Genomic DNA, 24108 nt, shown 5'->3' with positions numbered 1-24108 from the left:
GGGGATAGCAGGTCCATTCTATGTGTCATACTTGATCATTTCGCGATATTGCCATATTTTTGTTGAAAGGATTTAGTAGAGAACATCGACGATAAAGTCCGCAACTTTTGGTCGCTGATAAAAAAGCCTTGCCTCTACCGGAAGTAGCAGACGATATGTGCGTGACGTCACAGGCTGTGGAGCTCCTCACATCCGCACATTGTTTACAATCATGGCCACCAGCAGCGAGAGCGATTCGGACCGAGAAAGCGACAATTTCCCCATTAATTTGAGCGAGGATGAAAGATTTGTGGATGAGGAAAGTGAGAGTGAAGGACTAGAGGGCAGTGGGAGCGATTCAGATAGGGAAGATGCTGTGAGAGGCGGGTGGGACCTGATATTTAGCTGGGAATGACTAAAACAGTAAATAAACACAAGACATATATATACTGTATTAGCCACAACACAACCAGGCTTATATTTAATATGCCACAAATTAATCCCGCATAACAAACACCTCCCACCTCCCGTCCATATAACCCGCCAATACAACTCAAACACCTGCACAGCACACTCAATCCCACAGCCCAAAGTACCGTTCACCTCCCCAAAGTTCATACAGCACATATATTTCCCCAAAGTCCCCAAAGTTACGTACGTGACATGCACATAGCGGCACGCACATACGGGCAAGCGATCAAATGTTTGGAAGCCGCAGCTGCATGCGTACTCACGGTACCGCGTCTGCGCATCCAACTCAAAGTCCTCCTGGTAAGAGTCTCTGTTGCCCCAGTTCTCCACAGGCCAACGGTAAAGCTTGACTGTCATCTTTCGGGAAAGTAAACAATGAAACACCGGCTGTGTTTGTGTTGCTGCAACCGCCCGCAATACACCGCTTCCCACCTACAGCTTTCTTCTTTGCTGTCTCCATTGTTCATTGAACAAATTGCAACACAGATGTCCAGAATACTGTGGAATTTTGCGATGAAAACAGACAACTTAATAGCTGGCCACCATGCTGTCCCAAAATGTCCTCTACAATCCGTGACGTCACGTGCCGGCGTCATCATACCGAGACGTTTTCAGCAGGATATTTCGCGCGAAAATTAAAATTGCACTTTAGTAAGCTAACCCGGCCATATTGGCATGTGTTGCATTGTTAAGATTTCATCATTGATATATAAACTATCAGACTGCGTGGTCGGTAGTAGTGGGTTTCAGTAGGCCTTTAAGAACTTGCACACAAAGCAACACTGGAGGTGACTATGACGTGGCATTGTTGTGTGTGGACACGGATAAGTTTAGGTGTGATCTACCCTGGATAGTGTAAACGGTGCCTTAGGAAATATAATCTTTCCAAAGGCCGTTTCCAAGCTCCCTTGTGGGAATCTGAATGAAAGCAGCCCCCTGCTCAGACTGCAAGACCTTGGGAGACCCAGGGCAACATCTGCAAAGTACACGCAGCTGCAAAACAACAACTGGTCCTCTTCTCGCAACTCAAAATGCCTCAACTGTTCTCCCCCCCCTAACCCCTCGTAAGGCTTGTTGTTGTGTCGATCGTTCCGCGCCAACACAGCCACAGAGGTCGTGCGGAATGAACGGAGCCAGGCGGGTGGGTTGGGTGTCATGACAAGACGGCGCTGCGGATCCGTCTGACAGTCAGCTTCATAAATATGGAGCGGTGCAAGAGTCGGAGGAGAGAAAGAGGATGAATATTTCACAGAGGCAGAGGGCGAGGATGGCCAAAGAGGGAGCGCTTTGGTGTTATATAAGACCCACACCCCCCATGCGAGCACATCACACTTAATTCAGTTAGACCCCAACATATACAAATGATTCAACAAATGTAATAAGTCACAAATCTGCTAACGTTGCAACTGAGTTTAACAGTTTTCACTTCCTGTCATTGCCCTCCTCAGCTCCTTACATGCCCTTCTTCCACCTAATAGTCCCAAACCCTGTAGCCATCCCCAGGGCATCACAGTTACACGTATATGTGCGTCTCGCCTTTTATTTAGTCGACACCACAACATGTGCCTCATTAGGAGCTCGACGAGCAACAAGTAGTTAATCATTTATTCATCCTCCCCATTCAGACTCACTCGCTCATTCATCCAAAGGCCGGTTTGGTGGCAGTAGGAGGGCGAGAGAGCATGAGTCACACTGAAAATGAAAGAGAGAGACGGCGACACTCTCAGCCGTCTACAAAGCAGATTTCCATCATAAAAATAACCAAAATAAGCCCGAGTGACGGCCACTGACAAGCCGCTTCAATGTAAGCGGGGCTGTTTTAAACGCACTCACACACACACACACACACACACACACACCCTGTCAAAAGCTGAAATAACAACGTTGCATCAGCTGCAGAGCTGCTCAGCCAACACGCACCAATATGGTAAGGAAAGCACACAAACACACACACACATACAGCAGCATCATCCCAGTAGCATCCATCCACCCACCCAAACACATACACCTTCCATCCGCCTCTCTCCTCCTCCATCCGTGCCTACCTTGCAGCAGGCTCTGGAGGTTAAGCTGCGCCTGCTGGTGCAGCTCTTCGACACACTCGGGCCTGCTCCACGAGCCAAACACGTTCACGCTCTGTTGCCATGGAGACCTGAAGTGGGCTGCACCGTTGCTGCCGCCGCCGCCACCACCGCTGCTGTGGTTGGCATCGCCACCGCGGCTGCCGCTCGTGCCTCCGCGCCTGCCGCCCTCCGCCTCGAGTCCGCTAGTGGCTGCAGGAGGCGGGAGCGATGGAAGTGATGGATGCAGAGAGAGAGAGAGACAGAGGGGCGAGAAAGAGGGTGGGAAATAATATTATTACAGTTGAGGATGGTGAATGGCAGGATGAGGGTTAAAGAAGACGGGAGGAGTAAATAAAATGGTATGAATTTCCATAACTAATAGCTGGGGATTACATAACGGCGTGTGTTGTCAGGGAGAACAAGGAACCAGGGAAGGAGGGAGGGAACGGGGAGGAAACGAGGGAGGGGAAGCGATTCTGAGGGAACATTAGAAGGGACTGGAGGAGGACCACGGGCGGACGTCACACTCGCACACCTGACACAAGCAAAAACAGAATCACGCCTTGTAGGCGCTGGAACATGTGGGCAATAAAGAGACATCAAGTGCTGTCCAGTTAGCCAGTGGTTTAAACTGAGACGCTTGATGGATCATGTGACCCTAAGGGAACCACGTGCTGTGCACAGTAAATGTGTTCAAAGTGCGGCACAGGGGCGATTTGTGCGAAAATAAAATTCAACAAAGAAAGTCAAATATACCTACAATGGTGCCTCAACTTAGGAGTGCCCTTACATAAGAATGTTAGGAGATAAGAGTTGTCTCTCGGCTAATTGTTATGCCTTAAGTCAAATTCCCTGTGCTTTAAACACACTTGGCCGATAAATGTGATTCTGAGTCTAAAAATGCCAGGAACAAGCATCCCTGCCATTAGTTGGTGTAGCAAATGTCACACAGTGAACCCCACAAGATCCGCCCAAAACACCTGAACTTACTCACTTAGCATTAGCCTAAAGCTACTTTATTAAATAAAGAACAAGTTCATCAAACACATGACAGACGCTGGAGCCAACTTGGCCAAACAATTTGAGCGCATCACTGCTCGCCTGCACCATACTGAAGCAGGAGGAGTGTAATGCCAGCCATGAATGTTGAAACAGCAGACATTTATCCATGAAAATATGGACAAGCTGCTGATGGTGTGTTTGATGGCTCAAAAGAATTGCTGAAGAATTCCACTACATTATTACTATTAGGGATGTCCGATAATATCGGACTGCCGATATTATCTGCTGATAAATGCTTTAAAATGCAATATCGGAAATTATCGGTATCGGTTTCAAAATCAGCGGTATCTGTTTCAAAAACTAAAATGTATAACCTATTAAAACGGCGTAGGAAGAAGTACAGAGCGCCAATAAACCTTAAAGGCACTGCCTTTGCGTGCCGGCCCAGTCACATAATATCTACGGCTTTTGACACACGCACAAGTGAATGCAAGGCATGCTTGATCAACAGCCATACAGGTCACACTGAGGGTGGCCGTATAAACAACTTTAACACTGTTACAAAAATGTGAACCCACACCAAACAAGAATGACAAACACATTTCGGGAGAACATCCGCACCGTAACACAACATAAACACAACAGAACAAATACCCAGAACCCCTTGCAGCACTAACTCTTCCGGGACACTACAATATACCCCCCCCCCTGCTACTCCCTACCTCCACCCCAACCCCGCCCATTTCAACCTCCTAATGCTCTCTCAGCGAGAGCATGTCCCAAATTCCAAGCTGCTGTTTTGAGGCATGTTAAAAAAAAATAATGCACTTTGTGACTTCAATAATAAATATGGCAGTGCCATGTTGGCATTTTTTTTCCATAACTTGAGTTGATTTATTTTGGAAAACCTTGTTACATTGTTTAATGCATCCAGCGGAGCATCACAACAAAATTAGGCATAATAATGTGTTAATTCTACGACTGTATATATCGGTATCGGTTGATATCGGTATCGGTAATTAAGAGTTGGACAATATCGGAATATCGGAAATATCGGCAAAAAAGCCATTATCGGACATCCCTAATTACTATAGTACCTTATACATCTATTGTAGTTGATTGTATATTCCATTGTATACAATATTTCTTAAAAGTTTGGTTCATTTTTAAATGGCATGTCACATGTTAAAATTGTGGTATTTGACATACAAGATCGTAAGTTTATGTACTACTGAATAGGCAATCAGTGTTTCTCAAATTGTGGGTAGGGACCCCCCGGGCTGGTGAGGTGCAGGGGAGGTTTTCAATATTTGTCTCTAAACTCTAGTATTCATGTTTGAATGGCACACAAGCCTTATCAACAGGGTCCCTGTTCTACCCAGTGGAAATGATACACAAAAACAAATGTCTACGGAGTTAATGGAGGTGTAGATCTAGAGAAGTTTTTGACGGTAATAAAAAGAAAATAATAATAAAAAAAAAAAAGCTAAACAAGTGACGATAACCAGAATAAAAAGACCTTAAAGCCTTTGAATTCACCGTAACTACAGAAGGAAATGAGGAAGTGTGTGTTTTTATGTCATTCTACTATCCTTTGCAACATTCTATCACTGTCAGATGTTTCTTCTTCTGTTGCTGCGATACAAAACCAAGCACAGATCCCAGCTTTAACATTGAGCAAGACTTAGGAGTAGCAAAATCAACTGTGAAGCCCAGATTTGAAAAGAGGTGCAGTGCAAAAAAGGGCTCAATATCACCACAATACGAGTATAATTATCTTTTCTGTTCTTGAAATTTTCTGTGCATTTGGGAAAAATACTGGAAAATTGTATTGAACATAACAGACAAATGCTGTGAAATTAGTATGGGAGAATTAGCAAAGGTTGTGTGTGTTTCATTAAAAAAAAAAATGCTAAAATGGATGTACAGTTTGAGATATTTCAGGGTTCAAGGCTTCTTTTTTTTTTAATTGACTTGTGGATAGATTATATAGGAAGGTAAATTCAAATATAAGCAATATTGTTGAAAATTTTGCACAAAGTAAGCAAAGACATAACAAATAACAAATAAAGTGAGCAATGTTTACAGAACTAAAACATGTTCAACATTATTGTGCTAATAAACAAAAAGTGCAAATGATGACATTTGCACTTTTTGTTTATTAGCAATCAGTATTAATAATCACACATTTGTAACATTTATCCAAGACAGCTCAGCAGCTGTCTTAGAAAAATGTTACAAATTGACTTACCGTAATAACATTTAAATGGTTTTAAGTTGTTACATATGTACAGCTACATGTATTCATTTACTTTGATACTAAGTTGATGAAATAAAACAGTAAGTCACACGGTGTGTTTTACAGATAATTAAAAATCAAGTTCTCAATAGACTTGTCCAGGGTGTACCCTGCCTTCCGCCCGATTGTAGCTGAGATGGGCTCCAGCGCCCCCCGCGACCCCGAAGGGAATAAGCGGTAGAAAATGGATGGATGGAAGTTCTCAATAGGTTCAAGAGGAGGTCGCATGGATTTCTGTTCTGGTTTGCTTTTTTACAAAATGTCATCCTTTGACTTTTCAGTAATGCAGTTGAGACACTTCTGCCTTAGAGAATATCATACAATCAGAGCCTCTTCTCTTTCCCGGGGGAAAAAAAAGATTTTCAAGAAGGATACAGTCATTTATGAAGTATTCCCCTCGCCTAAGATTGTGTTTACTTGCTCACAAGAGCAATTCAAAATTTGAAAAATATGAATTTCTTTATTTTTTTCAAGCTGCTGCACCCCTCCCCTTAAGTCTTCTGGAAGAATCTGGAGAAATCACTACACATAAGCGATGATATTACGGACCTTTGATCCCTCAGGCGGTACTGCATCAAAAAGCGACATCAGTGTGTAAAGGATATCACCACATGGGCTCAGGAACACCTCAGAAAACCACTGTCAGTAACTACAGTTTGTTGCTACATCTGTAAATGCAAGTTAAAACTCTACTATGCAAAGCAAAAGCCATTTATCAACAACACCCAGAAACACTGCCGGCTTCGCTAGGCCCCGAGTTCATCTAAAATGGACTGATACAAAGTGGAAAAGTGTTCTGTGGTCTGACGAATCCACATTTCAAATCGTTTTTGGAAACTGTGGACGTCGTGTCCTCCGGAACAAAGAGGAAAAGAACCATTCGGATTGTTATAGGTGCAAAGTTCAAAAGCCAGCATCTGTGATGGTATGGGGGTGTATTAGTGCCCAAGGCCTAGGTAACTTACACATCTGTGAAGGCACCATTAATGCTGAAAGGTACATACTGGTTTTGGAGCAACATATGTTGCCATCCAAGCAAGGTTATCATGGATGCCCCTGATTATTTCAGCAAGACAATGCCAGGCCACGTGTTACAACAGCGTGCGAATATGCTGATATGATTGATGTACTTTAGAGCGTCATTATCTCACATTTGCACATTATCTGTGTATTGTACCTGCACTCTGCAAAATGACAATACAGTTAAAGGGAAACTGCACTTTTTGGGGGGATATTGCCTATAATTCATGATCCAAGTTATGAGAGAGAAGAACTCATGTTGTTTTGAATGCATTCTAACTTGTTAATAAAAGTCAGCTTACAATGGAGCCAATGGGAAGTATGATGTCATTGCGTCTATTTTTTTTTACCACAAAACCCAATAAATAACCATCTAAAAACTGCCAACAATACTCCATTTACATAACGTGACCTGAATATTAACCAAGTATTAGTGATATTGTTATTGTAAGCGCTAACTTTACGGACCTACATATAGCAGTGCATTGATTAGAGAGAGGCAACTTTTAATCCTCTGTGTGTTTACGTACACGTGGCATGGTGATGCCGGAGGTCGTCTTTCCAAGAGGCGGAGGAACGTCAGGAAGCAAGTTGCAGGTAAGAAGAATGATTTATTCTTCATGAAACATGCAAAAATACAAAATAAACAAAACAAGCATGCCTATAGCACGGGGAGCTAACGGAATTAGAGATGTCCGATAATATCGGCCTGCTGATATTATCGGCCGATAAATGCTTTAAATTGTAATATTGGAAATTATCGGTATCGTTTTTTTTATTATCGGTATCGTTTTTTTTTTTGTTTTTTTGTTTTTATTAAATCAACATAAAAAACACAAGATACACTTACAATTAGTGCACCAACCCAAAAAACCTTCCTCCCCCATTTACACTCATTCACACAAAAGGGTTGTTTATTTCTGTTATTAATATTCTGGTTCCTACATTATACATCAATATATATCAATACAGTCTGCAAGGGATACAGTCCGTAAGCACACATGATTGTGCGTGCTCCTGGTCCACTAATAGTACTAACCTTTAACAGTTAATTTTACTCATTTTCATTAATTACTAGTTTCTATGTAACTGTTTTTATATTGTTTTACTTTCTTTTTTATTCAAGAAAATGTTTTTAATTTATTTATCTTATTTTATTTTATTAATATTTTTAAAAAAGGACCTTATCTTCACCATACCTGGTTGTCCAAATTAGGCATAATAATGTGTTAATTCCACGACTGTATATATCAGTATCGGTTGCTATCGGTATCGGTTGATATCGATATCGGTAATTAAAGAGTTGGACAATATTGGAATATCGGATATCGGCAAAAAGCCATTATGGGACATCCCTAAACGGAATAGCTAACAAGAAAAGCATAAGGCAAAACTTAGCTCAGGGATGCAAAGGGTAAACGACGTAACTTGTTGCATGTAAGCAAATAAAAGCACCAGACTGAGTGAGGTGAGGGGACGGAATAAATAGTTCTCTGATTAGCGCCCGAGAGCAGGTGAGCGTCCCGGACACCAATCAGAGGCAGCTGGGACAAATGAATAACCATGGCAACCAAGGACACACAAAACAGGGGTGCTGAAACAGAACTGAAACAAGTGAATCAAAACGTAAACAAACTATGATCCAGGTAACGGATCATCACACTGTTGACAACATCAGCTGGTGAGCTGCTTTCTCGCCTCTGAGCTTGTGAAAGTTCATTTTAGATTATAAATCGTGCCTCTCACCTGGATAGTAAAATTTTGTGGACATAAACTGAGAAGTTGGTACACTTTGACAGCCAACTTTGACCCGAAAATGGCTAAAAAGACCCGAAAATAAGTTTTTGTTCTTCCCACCCCAGTTCTGTTTCAGTTTATTCCGAACATGCATACGATACAATGTAATGCATCACATATTTCCAGTTGTTTCATTACAGCACGTCCGAAAAGGAGTAGGAAGAAGCTGAGCTTATTTAATCCTATACCCCTTTTCATAACATAGCAATTTTATTCAATTTCCTTGTTCTCTGTAACAGAACAGTGAGCGTATACATAATAAATAAACAATATACCATAGTAAGCATACAAATATTAAATACATAAATAGTCTTTGTCTCAAAAAAAAAAAAAAAGGAGAAAAAAAAGGGTTCAAGATGTTCATCATAATTCTTGTTCTGTGTACTTTGTGAACACTTGTAGTTTGAACAGTCTCTTAAACTGAATCATATTGGTGCTTTGTTGGATTTATTTGGTTAATCCGTTGCATAATTTAAAATTCCACATACTGATATACTAAAGGTTTTAAGTGTTGTACGAGCATACAAATGTTTTAAACTAGATTTTCCTCTGAGGTTATATTTCTCCTCTTTTGTTGAGAAGAATTGTTGTACATTCTTGGGTAGCAGGTTATAGTTTGCTTTGTACATCATTTTAGTTGTTTGCAAATGCACCAAATTGTTGAATTTCAATAATTGTGATTTAATAAATAAAGGGTTTGTGTGTTCTCTATATCCAACATTATATATTATTCTAATTGATCTTTTTTGTAACACGGTTAGTGAATGAAGCGCGCAATTGTAATTATTTCCCCATATTTCTGCACAATAACTCAGATATGGTAACACTAGTGAGCAGTAGAGAATATGAAGTGATTTTTGGTCTAGAACATGTTTTGCTTTATTTATTATTAATGTGTTTCTTGTATATTTTTTACATGAAATTTCCAATTCATTTTATCATCTATTATTACACCCAAAAATGTGTTTTCTTTTACCCTTTCAATATGTACTAAGGATTGTGAATGATGGTCAAAAATCCCCCAAAAAGTTCTCTAAATCAATCTCAAACAAAGCGAGTGAGTTCTCATTACATACATTTTGCTTGTGACAAAGTGGCTGGTCGGACATATTCTACAAGAAAGAATGTGTTGCTCTAACATGTAATGATTACTAGGGATGTCCGATAATGGCTTTTTGCCGATATCCGATATTGTCCAACTCTTTAATTACTGATACCGATATCAACCGATACCGATATCAACCGATATATGCAGTCGTGGAATTAACACATTATTATGCCAAATTTGGACAACCAGGTATGGTGAAGATAGGGTCCTTTTTAATAATGATAATACAATACAATAAGATAAATAAATTAAAAACATTTTCTTGAATAAAAAAGAAAGTAAAACAATATAAAAACAGTTACATAGAAACTAGTAATTAATGAAAATGAGTAAAATTAACTGTTAAAGGTTAGTACTATTAGTGGACCAGCAGCACGCACAATCATGTGTGCTTACGGACTGTATCCCTTGCAGACTGTATTGATGTATATTGATATATAATGTAGGAACCAGAATATTAATAACAGAAAGAAACAACCCTTTTTGTTTAAATCAGTGTAAATGGGGGAGGGAGGTTTTTTGGGTTGGTGCACTAATTGTAAGTGTATCTTGTGTTTTTTATGTTGATTTAATAAAAAAAACCAAAAACCAAAACAAAAAAACCGATACCGATAATTTCCGATATTACATTTTAACGCATTTATCGGCCGATGATATCAGCAGGCCGATATTATCGGACATCCCTAATGATTACTATTAAATGTGTGTGCATCAGGGAGGCATAGGACACTTTGTTGAGGAAGGTGTGTGCAGGCAGTTTTAGAATAGAAACCGTTCCCAAAGACACTGTTCCATGTTCCCGTGATGAAGAAAAGTGCATGTGCTGCACATCTGATGGAGAACCGGGCGTGCAGGCGTGAACATGCAGTTCAGACTGCAGCAGCCATCCTGTCGGTCAGACTGTGGCTCAGCGCTGCCCCCTGATGCAGAGACAGGTGTACTGTCACTATGGAAACCACTGAGTGTCCTCGAACGCCTCAATCGGACCATTACACTCACTACAAAATGAATCGCCATCTTCAACATAAGTGGGGGGCATATAACCAGGTTGAAGCAATATGGCCGCCGAAAAAAGCATGTGTGTGTGTGTGTGTGTGTGTGTGTGTGTGTGTGTGTGTGTGTGTGTGTGTGTGTGTGTGTGTGTGTGTGTGTGTGTGTGTGTGTGAAACCAAATAACAAAGACAGATGGCACAGACAACACACAAACAGTTTTCCTTAAACTGCAAATATGGAAATTCCCCCCTTTGGTATTTTTTCAAAGAGTTAAAATCATGCACAAAGCCAACAGTAACCTTGTCCCTGATGATGTACAACATGTTTTTCAACAAGCGAGAAGTACGACTTCATGGGAAGATTACACCTGTTTCCGGCACAATATGTATATTAAAAGAATGAGTAGAGTAATGTGCTGAAACTGTAAAGGCCAGTTTAAGAAACAAGTAGCATATCAGTAAGGGGAGAGCAAAGTAATAGTAATACAAGTCAGTTTATAACACAGGCGTGTGTCAATGAGTGGACTACAATTATGGAAAACAAAGTATAAGCCAGCTAAGTAACACGCGTGTCACTATGTGAAGTACAAACCCCAAAACCAGTGAAGTTGGCACGTTGTGTAAATGGTAAATAAAAACAGAATACAATGATTTGCTAATACTTTTCAACCTATATTCAATTGAATAGACTGCAAAGACGAGATACTTAACGTCCGAACTGGAAAACTTTGTTATTTTTTGCAAATATTAGCTCATTTGGAATTTGATGCCTGCAACATGTTTCAAAAAAGCTGGCACAAGTGGCAAAAAAGACTGAGAAAGTTGAGGAATGCTCATCAAACACTCATTTGGAACATTCCACAGGTGAACAGGCTAATTGGGAACAGGTGGGTGCCATGATTGGGTATAAAAGCAGCTTCCATGAAATGCTCAGTCATTCACAAACAAGGATGGGGCGAGGGTCACCACTTTGAGAACACATGCGTGAGCAAATTGTCAAACAGTTTAAGAACAACATTTCTCAACGAGCTATTGCAAGGAATTTAGGTATTTCACCGTCTACGGTCCGTCATATCATCAAAAGATTCAGAGAATCTGGAAAAATCACTGCAGGTAAGCGATACTGTTACGGACCGTTGATCCCTCAGGCGGTACTGCATCAAAAAGCGACATCAGTGTGTAAAGGATATCACCACATGGGCTCAGGAACACTTCAGAAAACCACTGTCAGTAACTACAGTTTGTCGCTACATCTGTAAGTACAAGTTAAAACTACTATGCAAAGCGAAAGCCATTTATCAACAACACCCAGAAACGCTGCCAGCTTCGCTGGGCTCGAGCTCATCTAAGATTGACTGATGCAAAGTGGAAAAGTATTTTGTGGTCTGACGAGTCCGTGTCCTCTGGACCAAAGAGGAAAAGAACCATCCGGATTGTTATAGGCGCAAAGTTGAAAAGCCAGCATCTGTGATGGTATGGGGATGTATTAGTGCCCAAGGCATGGGTAACTTACACATCTGTGAAGGCACCATTAATGCTGAAAGGTACATACAGGTTTTGGAGCAACATATGTTGCTATCCAAGCAACGTTATCATGGACGCCCCTGCTTATTTCAGCAAGACTATGCCAAGCCACGTGGCTTCGTAGCAAAAGAGTGCGAGTACTAGACTGGCCTGCCTGTAGTTCAGACCTATCTCCCATTGAAAATGTGTGGCGCATTATGAAGCCTAAAATACCACAACGGAGACCCCCGGACTGTTAAACAACTTAAGCTGTACATCAAGCAAGAATGGGAAAGAATTCCACCTGAAAACTTCAAAAATTGGTCTCCTCTGTTCCCAAATGTTAACTGATTGTTGTTAAAAGGAAAGGCCATGTAACACAGTGGTAAAATTGCCCCCGTGCCAACTTTTTGGCAATGTGTTACAGCCATTAAATTCTAAGTTAATGATTATTTGCAAAAAAAAATTAAGTTTCTCAGTTCGAACATTAAATATCTTGTCTTTGCAGTCTATTCAATTGAATATAAGTTGAAAAGGATTTGCACATCATTGTATTACGTTTTTATTTAAGAATTACAAACCCAAACCCCACATGGTTTTGTATTTATACATTCATTATTGTATATACCTGTATGTTGGAATGTTAGTACTCCATGCATTCATTTATTGACGTTATTTACTCATCTATTTTCATTTCTTGCTTTTTTGTTTATAGTGGTAAGTGTAAACATGTTAAATTAAGGACGCAAACTGATCACTAATTGCTTAGACGTTAAGAAGAGCTGGTATTGAATAAGATCTGCTTCTCCCTTCTCCTTTTCCAGCATGATGTACTGTACAAGTGAAACTACAGTATATCAAGCATGTTTGGAAAAAAAAGATGATTATTAACTAGGTCTAATGTAAAGCACCCGTTTGTCCACGACTGCTGCATCATATCTGTGTGTATGCACGTGCAGTTATTAAAATGATCTAATTTGCGCCCACAGGCGTGCAGGAACAAAGGTCCAATTTCACGGCCATTAGTGATGCTGAGCTTTGCGTCGCTTTGATTGTGACGGTCAGCCGGACAAGGAGGGCCCGCCATGAGTCACACAGACACACATCCACGTCCTGTGTTTGCTTATGACAATCACGTGTTGTCATGGATACAAGAACAAAATCTGAAAACGGCTAGAAAAAAAGTGCAAATGAGATACACATGGGATGAAACACACACACACACACACACACACACGCACACACACACACACACACACACACACACACACACACACACACACACACACACACACACACACACACACCATAGTTAATATTTTTTTTGGTGCGAAAGTTTAGTGGCTAGTAATAAGCAACAAAATATCTTATATAATTAATGAATTAACAATATTTTATGCGCTTCAAACTTTTGTCTTTGGGTGCACTTTTGTGATGTAATGAAAAGCAAAATGTTTATCTTTTTATCAACTTGCAATGTGGTCCTCCATTACAGTTACCGTATTTTTCGGACTATAAGTCACAGTTTTTTTCATAGTTTGGCCGGGCTCCAGTGCGACTTATATATGTTTTTTTCCTTCTCTATTATGCATTTTCGGCAGGTAAATGTATGCCATACATGAGTTTGGGGTGTTCAAAGTGCGGCCGAAGGGCCATTCTGAGCCTGTAGCCAGTTTTTTATTGGACCGCAACATGTTCTGGAAATTAAGTGAGTTTATTATTAATGAGGTATCGTATTTTCTGGACCATAGGGCGCATCGGATTATAAGGCGCACTGCCGATGAGCGGGTCTATTCAGGTCTTTTTTCATACAAAAGGCGCAAAGGATTATAAGGCGCTTTAAAGGGGTCACAATATGATTTTTTTTTTCTAAATTTAAAACACTTCCTTGTGGTCTACATAACATGTGATGGTGATTATTGGGTCAAAATGTTGCATAGATTATGTTTGGACCATGTTCAAGTCGCTTTCTGACAGTTGTTTCAGGATGCGCCGTTTCAGTCTTATTTACATGGCTCACCTTCGACAGCGTCTTCTCCCCGTCATCTTTGTTGTCGCGGTGTAGCGTGCAAGGACAGGAGTGGAAGAAGTGTCAAAAGATGGAGCTAACTGTTTTAATGACATTCAGACTTTACTTAAATCAATAACGGAGCAGCATCTCCTCATCCGTGGCTCACTAGTGCAACAACGCCGAAAATGTGTCCCGTGAAAAACCGTCCGACCGGAACTCTCTAATAACTAAAGTTCCTTGGGTGATTAATGTAAACCCACTACACCGGTAGTTTTTAGCAAGATATAAGTTAGAACTTTACGCTACTTTGTATTAGAAATGGCAACAGCGGAGGATTAATGTCCCATAACAAGAAGATAGAGAAAAAGAAGAAGCTTATCGACTACAGCATAACCACGGACTACAGTGGCAGACGTGCGCAAATGTTCAGAACTTATGCAGATCTCAAATACACATCAGCAGGTATCAAAAGGTAAGAAAAGTTGCTTTTGCATAATATTGTGAAACAAAACGCCAGATAATATGTCTGCCATTTTGCGGTCCTTATACACACACCATAGTAATACTTGTATCTCTGACTACTGAAGCCGTAATGGGCCGACAATCCATCAAGTGGTGCGGCTTCAAAGTCATACTAAAACATTTTGACAGATTTTTGAGTGCCGGGTGTAATCTTCTTTATTTTCAACGGAACATTTAAAGTGTTGGTGTTGTTTACTGGTGTCATATTGCAGTCTACGTGTATCTCTTATGTGTACCATACCATCTACTGGTCACACTTATCATTACACCACGTACCAAATAAAATTGCTTCAAGGTCGGTAAGCACAACCAGAATTATTCCGTACATTAGGCGCACTGGGTTATAAGGTGCACTGTGGATTTTTGAGAAAATTAAAGGATTTTAAGTGCGCCTTATAGTTCGAAAAATACGGTATGTTCAATATAACACTATACCATATAGTGGTACACCAAAAAATCTCTCAATTCAAGGATCCCACAGCCCCCCAGCGGCTCCAAGCGGCCCGCGGAACATCCCAAGATAACATTAATATTGTATCACTACAAAGGTGCTGCTGTCTATATTGTTAATGATACAGTGCATAGCATCAATATATAACTATTCATTCAGAAAAAACTTTCCCACCCATGGTCCAACTAATCAAAAAACAACACAGAAAGTTAATATACAGTACAGGCCAAAAGTTTAGACACACCTTCTCATCATTCAATGCGTTTTCTTTATTTTCATGACTATTTACATTGTAGATTGTCACTGAAGGCATCACAACTATGAATGAACACATGTGGAGTTATGTACTTAACAAAAAAAAGGTGAAATAACTGAAAACATGTTTTATATTCTAGTTTCTTCAAAATAGCCACCCTTTGCTCTGATTACTGCTTTGCACACTCTTGGCATTCTCTCGATGAGCTTCAAGCACACCTGTGAAGTGAAAACCATTTCAGGTGACTACCTCTCGAAGCTCATCAAGAGAATGCCAAGAGTGTGCGAAAAAGTAATCAGAGCAAATGGTGGCCATTTTGAAGAAACTAGAATATAAAACATGCTTTCAGTTATTTCACCTTTTTTTGTTAAGTACATAACTCCACATGTGTTCATTGATAGTTTTGATGCCTTCAGTGACAATCTACAATGTAAATAGTCATGAAAATAAAGAAAACACTTTGAATGAGAAGGTGTGTCCAAACTTTTGGCCTGTACTGTATATTGTACAAAAAACACACAACTTGCTCACTGAACTATGTGGACGCTAGCCCCATACACAATCCAAAATTACACACATTTAAATGCACAACAAAGCCTGATGGGTAAAATGCAAAACTCTCCACACTTCGACATTTTTGACACATTTTAGCTGCTTGATGTTTCTGATGGATTGCAAAACTTAAAGGTTGTCGTCAGGAAAGCAAACAAGATAGGAGTGGTTCCCATTGGGGACCGTCACTTATTTAAATATTCAAACACAGTGTTACTGTTCGAACTGTGTGTAATGTCACAGTGGTCAAAAATATACTTGTTAAATAAGACCTCTGCCTTGTTTTTAATGAAGATTATGACCTTTTACGCTACTGAATTTTTATGTTGGTCATTATGGTGGCAATTTTGAGGTGGTACTTGGTGGTTTGTGAACCACTGGCTTGGCATACACTGCACATTGAAATATTTTTAGCACCTTTAATGTACAAAATGCATCTAAGTAGCCATCCATTCATCCATTTTCTACCGCTTGTCCCTTTTGGGGTTTGCGGGGGGTGCTGGAACCTATCTCAGCTGCATTCGGGCGGAAGGCGCAGTAACACCCTGGACAAGTCGCCCCCTCATCGCAGGGCCAACACAGATAGACAGACAACATTCACACTCACATTCACTCACTAGGGCCCATTTAGTGTTGCCAATCAACCTATCCCCAGGTGCATGTCTTTGGAGGTGGGCGGAAGCCGGAGTACCCAGGCAGTCACGGGGAGAACATGCAAACTCCACACAGAAAGATCCCGAGCCCGGGATCGAACCCAGGACCTTCGTATTGTGAGGCACACGTACCGACCCCTGTGCACCGTGCTGCCCCATCTAAGTAGCCACCCGCATTATTTCATTATCCATTAAGCGGAAAAAGTTTGGACAACCCTGCCCTAGTTTTTACTAAATGGGGTCAAAAGCTCACAGCTGTATACGGCCATGCTGCTATTAGTGAGCCTCAGGCAGAAGAAATGCACTCAGCAGACTTGTGTTTGTGTTTGGCCGCATGCGTCGTGACAACATAGACAGACTGTGACAGCAAACAAAGCCAGATTGCACTAAACGTGTTGACGTGGAGCATCTGACACCCACACTGATGTCACAGTGATGCCCCGCCGCCTAAGAAATGAGTCACTGGACACAAAAAGAACACGTCTGTCTTAAGTGCTGACAAATCCATTCTGCACCCAAATGAGGGCTTTATCCTAATTTGTCCCTTGGGGTCTCTCTAAGACGCACCTTCAGTGAGACGGAAATGGGTAAGAAACGACCAAAAGGTGCCCAGAAATCACCTGCAAAGTGTGCTTCTTCCTCAAAGCTGTGACAAGAATACTTAATATGAACTGCAACTAATGACGAACTGTGGCTTCACACACACACTTACACACACGGCCATTGATTCCCTATCAGCGTGACTGATGGCGTGCAGACAGCGCATTGGGCTGACTCAGCAACTTCTGCAGGAGGTTAGCAAGTTTGCAGAGTTGTACAATGGACGACTCTCGGGAAGAGGAAATGACGTCACCAAACAAGGGTGGACAGGTGGACGGAGAGGATTATTTACGAGGACAGACACACACACACACATGCACACATACGTTATTTCCTGCCCCTGGTCATCCAAGGTCAGGGTCTCCACCCCTCCCAGTGCACTCTGGGTACCCCCATTGCCTTTTGACAGTGTGTCAGTGTATCCTGCCCACACATTCTTCATCCCTTTCGCACTCACACGCTAAACCGTGCAAAAAGACTGTCGCACATAAATATTTAACACGTCACAAAGCCAGTGTGATGACTTTCTTCCCACTGGGATTGTTTCTTCTGAAAGCAACACGAGGAAGCGGCAAAAAGCTCGGAGCGACCACAACACACCATGTCGCCTTAACATTTGATGCACCGCCGATAATTGAAGCAACTCCAGCTCAGTTTGTTTGGAGTCAGATAGCTAAAGCAGTGTTTTTTCACCTCTGTGAGATACAGTCTGGTGTGCCCTGGTAGATTATCTAATTTCACCTATTTGGGTTAAAATTATTTTCTGCAAACCAGTAATTATAGTCTGCAAATTATGTGTTGTTGTTGAGTGTCTGTGCTGTCTAGAACTCGGCAGAGTAACCGTGTAATACTCTTCCATATCAGTAGGTGGCAGCCGGTAGCTAATTGCTTTGTAGATGTCGGAAACAGCGGGAGGCAGTGTGCAGGTAAAAAGGTATCTAATGCTTAAACCAAAAATAAACAAAAGGTGAGTGCCCCTAAGAAAAGGCATGGAAGCTTAGGGATGGCTATGCAGAACGAAACTAGGACTGAACTGGCTACAAAGTCAACAAAAACAGAATGCTGGACGACAGCAAAGACTTACTGTGGAGCAAAGACGGCGTCCACAATGTACATCCGAACATGACATGACAATCAACAATGTCCCCACAACGAAGGATAAAAACAACTCAAATATCCTTGATTGCTAAAACAAAGTAGATGCGGGAAATATCACTCAAAGGAAGACATGAAACTGCTAAAGGTAAATACCAAAAAAATTGAAAAATTCACCAAAATAGGAGCGCAAGACAAGAACTAAAACACTACACACAGGAAAACAGCAAAAAACTCCAAATAAGTCACGGTGTGATGTGACAGGTGGTGACAGTACACCTACTTTGAGTCAAGAGCTATAGTGATGCATGGTTGGTTGTGGTTTAAAGTCATATCCAACAATTGCGGCAATGACTTTTTACTGTCAACCAAGTTTCGTTTTTTAATGATTTCTGCTGGTGGTGTGCCTCCGGATTTTTTCAACGCAAAAAATGTGCCTTGGTTCAAAAAAAGTTGAAAAACACTGAGCTAAACGTACGGCGGCCCACTGCGGGGAAAAGTGTCCAAACGCTCCAAACACAGAAATAATGCAAAACAAAAACACACTAATCTGCAAATAAAATGTAAAAATCCACAGCTGCTCCTCCTCTTACTGAAGTCCACCACCATCGCTTTCATCTTTTTTACATTGACGCAAAGATTGTGGCAGTGCTGAGGGGGTTGGAAGATTATGGATCATGGCAGTCTGTGGTCTGTTGTTCAGGAAGTCCCAGTCCCAAAGGCAGGGACTCAGCCCTAGAGTGTCCAGCTTCTTCACCAGGGTCTGTGGGATGATGGTGTTGAATGGCGGAGGAGAAGTCCAAGGAGAAATTCTGCAAATGGCTAAAACACCTGAAAACCCCTGAACATGAGAAAGGTGCTGCAACTTCACAGAACAAAACCGTAGTTAGCCAGGCTACCAGACCTGAGGGATAATGGTCTTTAAAGACATGAGAAGAAGAAGGCTTGAAAGAGAGTTGGTGCACTGAGTTGATACATTTTCTTTTATGTTTTTGCTAAACACCTAAAATGAAATAGAAAATTAACTTAAAATCAGTCGCTCTAAATATTACGTCTCAAACTGAACTGCACTTTTTTTTTTTTTTTGGGCTATCATTTAAAATCCTTATGTAAGACAAGAACACACGCTTTTTTAATGCATCCTAAATAGTAAATAAATGCGATCAAAAGTCCGCTTACAATGGAGCCTGCGGGAGTCGCTCTCTTCTGCCTATAAAGCTCCTAAAAGAACATCCAATCACCTCCATTAAGGTTTTATATACACACTGTAAGTATATATGTTATGTATTAACGGGCACTTTTATAGTAACATTTCATATTTACGTATTTTGATCAGCATAAGCGGCACATTGATTTAAAGGGGAACATTATCACCAGACCTATGTAAGCGTCAATATATACCTTGATGTTGCAGAAAAAAGACCATATATTTTTTTAACCGATTTCCGAACTCTAAAGGGGTGAATTTTGGCGAATTAAACGCCTTTCTAATATTCGCTCTCGGAGCGATGACGTCACAACGTGACGTCACATGGGGAAGCAATCCGCCATTTTCTCAAACACCGAGTCAAATCAGCTCTGTTATTTTCCGTTTTTTCGAATGTTTTCCGTACCTTGGAGACATCATGCCTCGTCGGTGTGTTGTCGGAGGGTGTAACAACACGAACAGGGATGGATTCAAGTTGCACCAGTGGCCCAAAGATGCGAAAGTGGCAAGAAATTGGACGTTTGTGCCGCACACTTTAACGACGAAAGCTATGCTACGACAGAGATGGCAAGAATGTGTGGATATCCTGCGACACTCAAAGCAGATGCATTTCCAACAATAAAGTCAAAGAAATCTGCCGCCAGACCCCCATTGAATCTGCCGGAGTGTGTGAGCAATTCAGGGACAAAGGACCTCGCTAGCACAGCAAGCAATGGCGGCAGTTTGTTCCCGCAGACGAGCGAGCTAAACCCCCTGGATGTCTTGGCTCACACCGTCCCTTATCAATCAATCAATGTTTATTTATATAGCCCTAAATCACAAGTGTCTCAAAGGGCTGCACAAGCCACAACGACATCCTCGGTACAGAGCCCACATAAGAGCAAGGAAAAACTCACTTATGCCACCAAAGATTATCTAGAGAAGAATATCGACCCTAGCTTCCCTGGCCTGCTGACATGAGGGTATGTCTACAGAATATATTAATTGATGAAAACTGGGCTGTCTGCACTCTCAAAGTGCATGTTGTTGCCAAATGTATTTCATATGCTGTAAACCTAGTTCATAGTTGTTAGTTTCCTTTAATGCCAAACAAACACATACCAATCGTTGGTTGGAAGGCGATCGCCGAATTCGTCCTCGCTTTCTCCCGTGTCGCGTCGTTTTCGTCGGTTTCACTTGCATACGGTTCAAACCGATATGGCTCAATAGCTTCAGTTTCTTCTTCAATTTCGTTTTCGCTACCTGCCTCCACACTACAACCATCCGTTTCAATACAGGCGTAATCTGTTGAATCGCTTAAGCCGCTGAAATCCGAGTCTGAATCCGAGCTAATGTCGCTATAGCTTGCTGTTCTTTCCGCCATGTTTGTTTGTGTTGGCTTCACTATGTGACGTCACAGGAAAATGGACGGTTGTTTATAAGGATGGTTAAAATCAGGCACTTTGAAGCTTTTTTTAGAGATACTGCGTGATGGGTAAAATTTTGAAAAAAACTTCGAAAAATATAATAAACCACTGGGAACTGATTTTTAATGGTTTTAACCATTCTGAAATTGTGATAATGTTCCTCTTTAAAAAAAACGCATCACAACGTTGTTCAACAAGATCACTGATTATTACTCACTGATAGCCAACAAACATAATAAAACATCACTTACTGTACAAGGTCTGCTGTCGTTAGGATGCCAATTAATAGAATCTTGTTATATTTCCGTTTGGATGAAGAATGACTCATAATACTACTACTCTCTATTTTATGCTGCCCTTTTGTTTTTTTTTGCTGCAGCTGTTACATATACCGTAATATTGTACGTGGTAATTGGGATTTGTTATATATTGTATATATTATTTAAAAATATAATGCAATATATTAATATAATATATCAGTATATATCATAGAGTGTATATATAATATGTAAATATTACATATATGTTATATTTTATATTGCTACTATGGTACATTTTTAGTCTACTTCATACCTTTTGTTTTCGCCCTTTTTTTGTGCCCTTGTGTGCATTATCCTTTCCATTCTTTTTAACTGAGCTACTTTGTGGAACAATTTTGCTTGTGGATCAATAAAATCGGTCTATGTCTATAATCCTCGAAAAGAAAAGGCGGTGGAACCAAGCGTCTTTTTGTGTCGTTTCTGGGTCTAAAATGGCTGTCAAAGTGTACCAAGTTTTCGAAGTACATCCTCATCCTTCTACTATCCAGGAGAGAGGCATGATTTATGATCGAGAATAAACTTCCACGAGCAGGGAAGCGAGAAAGCAGCTCACCAGTTGATATTGTCAACATAGGCACACATGCTTGTGACCACGCTATAAATGGTTTGCCTGTGTTAGCGCTTATAATAACAATATCACTGATACTTGGTTAATATGCAAGTCACGAAATGTAAATGGAGTATTGTTGGCTGTTTTTAGATGTTTTTTATTGGGTTTTATCAGCGAAATAGAGGACCTCTCATAACATATTTACGAGTAAGAATTGCATAGTGCCTGTCTTACATAATGATTGTGAATGATATGCACACACAAAAAAAAAGTGCAGTTCTCCTTTAAGTCTTTAATGACAGTATCCCTCAGGTGTGGCATCCCTGGTCGCCTGGTTGACTTATGTTTTGATTTGTGGGGTCTGTGTGTGTTTTTGGCCTTTGCAGGATTTTTTGAGATTTGATCCTACAACTTTGATGCATAATTTTGCCTTTGCATTTGTTACATGGTGTTTATGTGTTTTTGATTTTGGATTATTCTGGGTGTTTGGAGGTTTTGGATGTTGCAGCGTGTTTGCCCCTGTATAAACGCCGAACAAATGGAGCCATGATTATATTATAACGCAGAAGCCTGCAGGACGCAGCTTATCCAGCAGATCCCGTCCTGACTGGTTCAAATACCCAGCTTCCATGGCGCCATATTTTACCTGGCACTGCTTCCTGTCACCGGTGGCTCAAACCAACAAATTACACCTGATTGTTGTTACCTTATCGTGCCTCCTCTCGGTCGCTTGATGTTCCGCAGAACTCCACAATGGCTGGTTGGATTGTCTGTCAGGGAGGCTGACAGGAAACAGCACTGGATTTATTTCTTGCTTTCTTACTGGAGATAAACACTAACAACACATGGCAGAACATGGCTTTTAGTTCTTTCATGGAAACAAGAACCAGTGCAGACCTCCTCTAAGGTCTTGAGTCCTTCCAATCCTTTAGGAGGTAGTAACAGCACTTCACACACTAAAGACACAGCAGTTCTATCTCCCTTGGCCCCAGTGCAAGCGGACTGGAACAGTTTAATTGAACAATAATTACTTGGTACTTCTAAGCGTCGACTTAAGCCTTAAAGGGGCCCTATTATGCAAAATCAACTTTTACTACGCGTTGGTACTTGTTCCTGTGTATTTGGGATCCCCATAAGTCCAGCAAAGTAAACTCACACCATGGCATGGCGGAGATGTTTATAAAACAATCTTGCCTTCTTTCAAACTTGCTCCAAACAATCCAAACAAAATGTAGACTTTAGTGACGTACAGCAGCGGATATTAATATATATGGTCAAGGTTTACCCGAAGAGCTTTGTGCAAGTCTGCCATTTTTATCTAGTGATAATCCAAAGTTGTAGTCAATAAACTCCTTATTTTTCTCTACCCTCTTGTTGTAGGGCAGACTGGCTCGTAGATGCACATGCATGCTAAAATCCTCCGCTGTTGCCAATTCTAATTAAAAGTAGTATATAGTGCTTTTGTCTGTCAGTAGACTCGATATGAAAGCGCTAGAAACTAAAAATGGCCGGCCTATAAGTATGTAAGTAAGACCGCCCACTAACCGGTACTTTTTGAAAAGATGGTCAGAAAGCGGCTTGAAGATGGTCTGTAAAATATAATCTGTGCAAGAAATTTGACCAAAGAACCACCATTATATGTGTTTTAAATGTACCGTATTTTTCGGAGTATAAGTCGCACCGGCCGAAAATGCATAATAAAGAAGGAAAAAGCCATATATAAGTCGCACTGGAGTATAAGTTGCATTTTTGGGGGAAATGTATTTGATAAAACCCAACACCAAGAATAGATATTTGAAAGGCAATTTAAATAAAATAAAGAATAGTGAACAACAGGCTGAATAAGTGTACGTTATATAACGGATAAATAACCAACTGAGAACGTGCCTGGTATGTTAACGTAACATATTATGGTAAGAGTCATTCAAATAACTATAACATATAGAACATGCTGTATGTTTACCAAACAATCTGTCACTCCTAATCGCTAAATCCCATGAAATCTTATACGTCTAATCTCTTACGTGAATGAGCTAAATAATATTTGATATTTTACGGTAATGTGTTAATAATTTTACACATAAGTCGCTCCTGAGTATAAGTCGCTCCCCCGAAAAATAAGTCCGAAAAATACGGTAGGAAAAAAATCATAATATGATCACTTCTAAGCTTGAGCCTTCTGGCTGACTTAGGTCAGCTGATCAGCTGCTCCTCAATGTGCCAAAAACAAAGCACAAGCTCAGAGATGACT

The 24108-nt window shown here is 40.8% G+C and overlaps 1 protein-coding gene across 3 annotated transcripts in view; it reads right to left on the bottom strand.

Moving 5' to 3' along the window:
- Positions 1 to 24108, bottom strand: part of nhsl2 (NHS-like 2) — a 105705-nt gene that overhangs the window by 30381 nt on the left and 51216 nt on the right. For all 3 annotated transcript variants that reach the window (XM_061960886.2, XM_061960887.1, XM_061960888.1), the window contains exon 2: positions 2496 to 2723. In XM_061960886.2, the coding sequence (XP_061816870.1) occupies positions 2496 to 2723 (228 nt within the window). The remainder of the gene's footprint in view (positions 1 to 2495; positions 2724 to 24108) is intronic.

The sequence above is a fragment of the Nerophis lumbriciformis genome, linkage group LG05, assembly GCF_033978685.3.
Source record: "Nerophis lumbriciformis linkage group LG05, RoL_Nlum_v2.1, whole genome shotgun sequence".
NCBI lineage: Eukaryota > Metazoa > Chordata > Actinopteri > Syngnathiformes > Syngnathidae > Nerophis > Nerophis lumbriciformis.
Note: the sequence above shows the minus strand (reverse complement) of the source record. Positions and strands in the feature narration are given on the sequence as shown.